We start from the raw sequence: 8,295 nt of genomic DNA on the forward strand, positions 1-8,295 counted from the left end.
AAACTATTTCACTGCAATTGAAATTAAGACTGAGATTCAGTCACGAGTCCGCCACTTGGTCACTCAAAGCTCCGTGTAGATTGCCGTCATGTAGTTTACTATATATTTTCACAATTCCGCCAACGTATGGGCTCCTCAAGTAAGTGTATTAAGGAGTGTAGGCTATGTAGGCCACAAGAGTTTATCTGGAATTATAGATGGCGACTGCCTTAGGGTCAGATACATCATTGGCAATTTAGAGCAGGCACACCTAGTATAAATGAGATCTGTAAATCTGTAATTTGTTAATAAACATATCTGTTTGACTAATGTCCGTACTGTGGTTAACTCACACAACATGCCAGCCGTTGAGTTGTTTGGGCAAGATTAGGCTAAGCAATGGCTTGCAAAATTAGGACGCACATTCAGTTGATTAGGCCGACGTGTATTTCTTGACTAGTCAAGAAAACACATTTTAAAAATGTTAAATTACAAGAAATTGCAAACTAGTTCGTTCATTCATCCCGCTTAGCTCTTTTCTATAATAATAATGATAATTTCGCAAATTTTCTGAAATAAAAAGCGGAAACCAGAGTTTCCTCTGTAAAGACAGCACCGCACCATTGCAAGTGCTTCGTTGTGCGTGTGTATGCTGTACTTTACTAATGAAACAGGCTACATTTTTGCACACCAATTTGTAGGGCAATACCCAATCAGTTTAGTCTGAAATATGATACAACCGAGGTAGCCTTAAATAAACACTGCAAAACACAATGTCTCCGTAGGCCCACAATTAGCGGAAAGGTGAGATTGTTCGCTCCTGGATTTGACAGAGACAGCCGCAGAACCGTTACAAAAAACAAGTGTGGTGACGCGTTAAAAAATCAGAAGAGATCCAGGTAGACAGGTGTGAATTCTTAAGGTCGAAAAATCAGAAACTGACAGAATTATGTCTTTGGAAACAGACGTAGAACGTCTTCTCTGAAGAGCGCAGCCGGAGAACACGTTCTCTTCACTTTTACAAATACACGGTTTGTTTCCTGGTATGTCCGGTTATACGGGAGACACCCTTATATTAGAAACAATTTCAGAAGTAATTAACTTATTAGGTTGGATACAGTTTTAATGGAATAGCGACACCTTAGTCGTGAGTACAAATCTCATGTTAAGTTTTCAAAGCACTTCTAAGAAAATATGATATAAAATATTTACTACAACACTAATAACACTCTTACTACTACTGTTAATAATAACAATACAAGGTAACGAAAGCAATGATGTCTTCTTTGGTTCCAAAAACTATTCCTTTGTGCCAAATCACCTGTTTTTTTTATTAGAAGGACAGCATTAGGTGACATTTTTATTAATGTTGCATAATCATCGGTAATTTAATCTGACAAGTTTACACTGTTTTTAAAGACGTCTAAAATGGTCGTAAACTAATTCAATGATAGGAGCAATTGTTGCAGTGATACTGTAACTACCAGTATTTTAACATATATTGTTTTTCAGTTAAAATTAAATTAGATTTCAAGTATCGATTTCAGAACCTTATCTTCCATCTTGAAATTGGCGGAAAGTCAAATCAGTCACTAGACTTGAAAATGATCATATTATGATCGTTTACTGTTGGCAGTAAAAGTCGTTATACAGCACTTCGTAAAAATGCTTTGATTTCCGTTTACTGACCCTTACGATGAACGTTTGAAATTAACTTTGTGTTGCAAAAACAAAAAAACAAAAACCCAACTAAGTTGAACTAAAATGAACACCAGAACAATACAACCCTCTTTCATTGTTTGGGGGAAAATAAAATACAATTAATTGAATGCTGTGGTTTCCTTCGATGTTCGCATTCAAGTCAATATCAAGAGAATGACATACAGGACTGTAGATGGGCTGATTTTGCAAAACTTACTGAGCTCCAGTGAAAGGTGTTGGGGCTGAAGATCGTTGAGATGAGAGTTTCAATAATAAAATGTTGATTAAAGAAGAAAAACAACCCCGAATCTAAACGATAAGCAATCTACTGTATATCGTGTGTCAACCCTCGGCATCTTCAGCGGGGATATATATGCGGGGTGGGAGAGGCTGCGCGCTCACCAACACGCCCCCTTACTCCTTGGAGGCGGGAGCGCGCAGTAAATCCTAGCCAAAGTGAAGCGCGAGGAGAAGGCATCCTCCGGATTGCTTGCCATCACACCGGGAGGAAAATGCCTTTTCCGCCAGCTATGATCAGTCTAATTCACGCCGCCAAAAAGTATGCAAAGGGAACCACTGTTTTCGCAGGAGAGATATCAACTGGTTGTTAATTATTTTTACGCGTAAAAGTGGCCTGCTAATCAGAAGGAACCTGCGAGGACTTGGACCATTAGTGGACCGGTAAGGATGTTTTAAAAAGCCGGCTGAAGTTCTGTTCCCCAGTGCTCACGGTTTGCATTCTGAATGTGCAATTTCAGTTGTTTTACTGTATATTAAGAAATATAGGATTGTTAACGGTTGGGTATTTCGGAGACATTTCCGTTAGCTTTTAATTTAGCACTGAGCACAGGGAGGGTTTGAAATTCTGTTATCCTTTAACTATAATCTAACCTTAAAAAGCGCTCAGGGCTGAAAGCTTTCACTTTTGACGTTAGCGTAGAGATTAACTCAAGATTTCCGTACATCGGATAGGCACGTTTCGTATTTCAGAAACAAGCTTTTCCTTCAGAGTAATAAACAAGGGGAAGTGTTCTTCAGCTCCACTGAAAATAAATACGAAGTATTCGCAGTTTATTAAAAGTTAAAAGACTTAAAGCAGAAATAAAGAAAAACTTTTCAGTACCAGGGACAGAGAACGCCGAGACCCTAAAATCCAGACAAGCTGAAGCAGAGCGTCGCAAAGAGCTTGTTCTTGTCTTTCTTTAAACCCTTACTACTGTACAGTATATCCATTAAACCCTGAACTAATTCAAGCTACAGCATACAAATGTTTATGATTAGATGGCTTCGTTGAGCAGAATTAAGACTTTTTTACATTGGATTACATTTTGACAGAATGCATTGCATGAAACAGTTATACAGTACATTGAATTTCAACTCTGTTTAAGTTCAACTTTTTATCGTAGCAGCAGACAACAGTATCACAGAAACGAGAGCAGTTGAATACGTTCTTGAGCATGGAAATGACATAAGGACAATTTGCTCAACTACCAATTATTTTATCTAAGCTTTACGGTTGACTTCTTTATTGGAGTAGTATTCTAAATTGTGCAGAGCTTTGAGAAAAGAGAGATTACTTTTCCCAGCATTTTTTCAGCAGTAGTGTGGGTGTAATAACGTTATGGCTGATCAAATGTGTGTAGTACAATTAGATATCACCCATTTCTTGTTAGGCTAACATAAATTCTCCTGGGTACTGGCATTCCCCACAATTGTAGTTATAGAAGTATTTTGATATCGCATCAGCAGGATGTGGACTAATCCTATGACAACACACTTCTTCCAGGTAACAGCAATGGCAGGGATGTACCTCTGCTACCTTGTGGCCTTGTGGACTGCATTCATTGGCATTGCACAGTGCTGCCCAGAGCCATGTGTCTGTGTGGACAAATATGCCCATCAGTTTGCTGACTGCGCGTACAAGGACCTGCTGGTGGTGCCCGAGGGGCTGCCGTCCAATGTGACCACCCTTAGCCTCTCGGCCAACAAAATCACGTCGCTTCTGTCCAAGTCCTTCATGGATGTCACCCAGGTAACGTCGCTGTGGCTCGCCCACAATGACATTGTCACCATCGAGAAGGGTACACTGGCCGTGCTGGTCCAGCTGCGGAACCTGGATCTCAGCCACAACAAGATCATACATTTCCCCTGGGGCGACCTCTACAACCTCACTGCCCTGCAGCTCCTCAAAATGAACAACAACGAAATGGTCAATCTTCCCAGGGACGCTTTTGCTACGCTCAAGGACCTGAGATCGCTGCGCATAAACAACAACAGATTCACGTCGGTTTTGCAAGGGACTTTCGACTCTCTGAGCTCGATGTCCCACCTCCAGATTTATAACAACCCCTTCACCTGCTCTTGCTCTCTCGAGTGGCTGAGGGATTGGATTACCAATGCCCAGATCTCCATCCCGGAGCAGAATTCCATAGTTTGTGAAACCCCCGAGAGTCTGAAAGGCACCCAGGTTGTGAAAATCCCCAACTTGAAATGTGAGGCCCCCACTGTTCGCATAACATACCAGCCCAACATTGAGAATACCGAGCTTTACGAGGGCTTCATGCTGATCCTGCACTGTGAAACCACTGGAAACCCCAAGCCAGACATCAAATGGAAAATACACGCAGGGAATCAAGAAATCGAGTTCAGTTTGAAGGCTAATGAAAATGAAAAGAATGACTTACCCATGGATAATGCTAAGCAGGGTACTAATCGCTTCCTTGTGTATCAAAATGGGACATTGATCGTCCCCCGTATGAGCAAAAAGGAAGGTGGTAGTTACACATGCTTAGCTACCAATGACCAGGGTAGTGAGGAGAGCTCAGTCAAAGTAGCAGTTGCAGGCATGCAGAAACACGCAGTCAATGCAATGCACGATGCAGTGATAGAAAAGAAGCAACCATCCGAACGCAAACCTGCACCGAAGAATTCTAAAAACAGTGTGATTACCTGGCCTGACGACGGGAGCAAGCGCTTACCAACTGGGGCAAGCTACATTGCTGTGGACACTGAAAATGAAGGCCAGGTGTCCAGAGTGCCATCTTTTACCAATAAATGTGGAGTCAGCGATGGCACTCAATACATTTCCAACCACGCCTTCAACCAGAGCTCTGATGAGTTCAAACAACATACCTTCGATTTTGGGGTCATTGCCTTAGAAGTCTCAGAAACCGAAGCTAAAGTTCAGCTTAACCCTTTTCAAGTGTCTGTGAGAAAAGTGCCCTTGGACATGTTGTACCTGTGCGTCAGTACTGGCAAAGGTCACTCTGTGGTGCAGTGGTCCAAGATTGAGGAAGGTGTCAATGCCTACCGTTTCCAGGGCTTGAATCCTGGCACCAATTACACCCTGTGTCTGACTTACACAGGAGAAGACTGCCAGGTCCAGGTGGTTTTCACCACTAGGAAGAAAATTCCTTCGCTGCTCATCATAGTTGTGGTGAGCACGTTTTTGCTTGCCTTGGCCACTGTTCCCTTGTTAGGGGCCACCTGCTGCCACCTGCTGTACAAATACCAAGGCAAGACGTACAAACTGATCATGAAGGCCCAGAACCCCGATCAGATGGAAAAGCACATGTCTGCCGATTTCGACCCCAGAGCTTCTTACGTCGAGTCGGAGAAGAACTACAACGCCAGTGAGTCGGGAGAGGGCGAGGGCGAGGGCGAGGCCGAGGGCGAGGAGGCGGAGGGAGAGGAAGAGGTGGAAGGCAGTATGGTAAACGAATCCATCCCGGAGTCGCAGTCTAAAACGAACCAAGAGGAATTCGAGGTGGGCTCCGAATACAGCGACCGTTTGCCACTGGGAGCCGAGGCCGTGAATATCTCTGAAGAAATCAACGGCAACTATAAGCAGCCGGGTCGCTGACGCATTCCTAATACCCGGAATTCATGTAAAATTGGTACTCTAAAGTAGGTTAAAAACCAGGTAACTTCTTAAATAAATCATTATTTCACATGAGCCCTGATAAAGGCGGCGCGCCCTTTTAACATCCATAAAAAACAAATCCACGCTGGCCGAAAGGGAAACATGTACATAGCAACGAATGAGGATAATTCATGATATCAACTCCACACACAACATTTGGAGTCATAAAACGTCAATGTACTCAAAAAATATACGGCTTAAAATGTCAAAATTTGGGAGCATAACTCCTTTAGTTGATTACGTTATGGAAGGTGCGATTGAGCGTTTGGGGCACCTATAAAAGCATATACAAAGAAAATGTGAACTGGGCTATTACACAAATAACAGCCTACTAATAATTATTGATATTTGTATATTAAATGGGAAATAAGACGCACTAAAACGACAGAAGCAAAGCATCTGAACTTCTCCTTTATGTAGGGCTTTAAATCGCTTAATCTCATTGTGGTTTTCACTCGCCTCTGTTTCAGCAGGTCGCGGTGCTGGGTAGCGCCGTTTGCTGACGAGTCTGTGCTTTGTCCCGTAATTCTGTGAGATCTGAAGGAAATTTCACTTTTGCTGTAGCCAGGCCTCTGGAAGTGTTGGAAGACTCCGAGTCACGTCCAAAAGACAAAAGTGTTCATGTGCCGTGGAGCTCCGAAAACGTGTGACTTTTGACCTCTTTTAAATAAATGGGTGCTTAATATCCTCTCGCTTTTTCAAAAAATAATCTGTCCTCTCTTTTCAGAGATTCGTGTCCATGGCATGTCACACATGAGTATTTCAACGTGTCTTTTTAATATATAGCGTATAGGACGTTAGCTATTCTTAATGTCAGTATGTGATGTAAGCCCGGTAAATAAAAAAAACTGCCTTCTCTTTTACTGAAAACAGAAGGTCAGTTTATGTCTGTTAACGTTATGCGTCTAAACGTTTGACGGCTTTAAGTGTTCTATAGACAAAACGACTGCTGGTTTTAAGTGACTAAATGTCAAACGATGTTTTAAAAATACACGGACTTTGAACCTCTTTTGATATGATTTTATGTACGTGAAGTTAATAAAAACATTGAAAATGATTATTGCAGTTTTCTCTTTCTTGTGACCAGGTCAACTTTTCTCATCGCACTGGGACGTTTGGGGACATCGTCTACATTTAAAACGTGAAACAGTGAAATAGCTTACAATGAAACTAACCGCTAATTAGATCTCTTTAAAATATTTGAACCCGCTTTTTATCGCGTTTTAATGGCTTAGAAGTGTGTCCTCTGAAATCTAAAAGACTAGGAGCCGTTTACGCGAAACGGATGCTGCTCAGCAGAAGTAAATGATAAACCCATGTTCAGGCGCGATCAAAATCCTGCGATTGCCTTTGAGTTTAGCCGTCAACAACAGCCATTCTTTACCCGAAAGTCCAGGTCAGTGACCTTGTATCATTTCGTATTTCGTTTGAATGAACCATAAACCTTTATAAATAAAAATATTTAATAAACACGTTATAATACATGATTAGAGAGAGGTCATCAAAATCGGCGCATAAAGTTGTAGAAAATGCAAGTCTATTACATTTTTCTATTACAATATTTTTTAATTTGTGTACCCAAGATTCCCTTCTTCATAACGCACTAAATCATTGAGAATTAAACAATTTTATCCCTCTGAGAAACGTTTTTCAGATCACGCTATTGTAATTCAGTACGTTTAATGCTCCCTCCTAAAATTTCGGTGCGACTCATATTTAAGGCCTTTAATTAGGACTTCAGGACAGTTTTCTTTGAGTAAACACATAAACAAGGTCCGTAACACTGTATTACTATAACGAATGTTTTTCTCGTGTAATTGGAATAGTATATATACATGTGCAAGTCAAACGAGTGCTCAATGTTAACCCTTTTCTATATTGTATTAATGCTTGGACTATTTACCAATCAAATACTATTATATAGGACCTTAATTTGATATAATGCTATACTGATCTCTAACGTCAAGGATAACGTCTGGATTTTGGTAACTATTTTTAGATAAATACACACCGCGTATGTAATCTTGTTAATCGAATTTTTGAAACTGTATTATAATTGTTATCGTTTGAATTTCAGAAACCTTTAAGTTCCTTTTTGCTGTCGGGAACCAATTGAGAAACCGCGGGGGTTCATTAGTCTGTAAGAATGCTGATTTCTTTGCAGGACTACTGCATAACGATTTGCCTCAAAATTTGCTAAAAGCGTTGCAAAGAAAGGCGCGCCATTTCACTACTGGACAAGATGTACACACCCTGGCGAATCTAAATTCATCTTGGGTTTTTTTTGTGTGTGTCTGGCGCCTTTAAGAACAGCTCTCTTTGTTGTCTGAACCTAAATGTTCACAAACGTTCTGTAAGTGTTAATTGCTAAGTGACACTACAGAGGTTTTTTCTGAAAAATAAAAATGAAGTAAAATATTGTAGCCTATAAAAATACATATGCTGTTTTTAGACAAAAAAAATAGCATCTGTTAACATCGGTTTTAATCTCAGGCAAAGGAGCATCAGTTCTTTGCATGATTATGAGTGCTGGTATCCTTGCTTAAAGCCCATCATTCCTGATGAAGAAACTGCACGAGCAACTCATGGGGAATACCGTATATTCACTTTATGGAGATTAGTCTAGGGAAGCAATGTCTGCCCATCCCATAACAAGGCTCCCCGATTTTGTCTGTCTTTTGCATTGAGTGAAG

The 8,295-nt window shown here is 40.9% G+C and overlaps 1 protein-coding gene across 1 annotated transcript; it reads left to right on the forward strand.

Annotated features, from left to right (window-relative positions):
* The first annotated feature begins 2,116 nt into the window (after nucleotides 1–2,116).
* Nucleotides 2,117–6,659, forward strand: islr2 (immunoglobulin superfamily containing leucine-rich repeat 2). Its single transcript, XM_088641663.1, has 2 exons — nucleotides 2,117–2,361; nucleotides 3,467–6,659. Exon 2 carries the CDS (start codon nucleotides 3,476–3,478, stop codon nucleotides 5,540–5,542), a length of 2,067 nt encoding a protein of 688 aa, XP_088497789.1. The 5' UTR covers nucleotides 2,117–2,361; nucleotides 3,467–3,475; the 3' UTR covers nucleotides 5,543–6,659.
* Nucleotides 6,660–8,295: the final 1,636 nt, after the last annotated feature.

Source organism: Lepisosteus platostomus, chromosome 7, assembly GCF_059453375.1.
Source record: "Lepisosteus platostomus isolate fLepPlt1 chromosome 7, fLepPlt1.hap1, whole genome shotgun sequence".
In the NCBI taxonomy this organism is placed as follows: domain Eukaryota; kingdom Metazoa; phylum Chordata; class Actinopteri; order Semionotiformes; family Lepisosteidae; genus Lepisosteus; species Lepisosteus platostomus.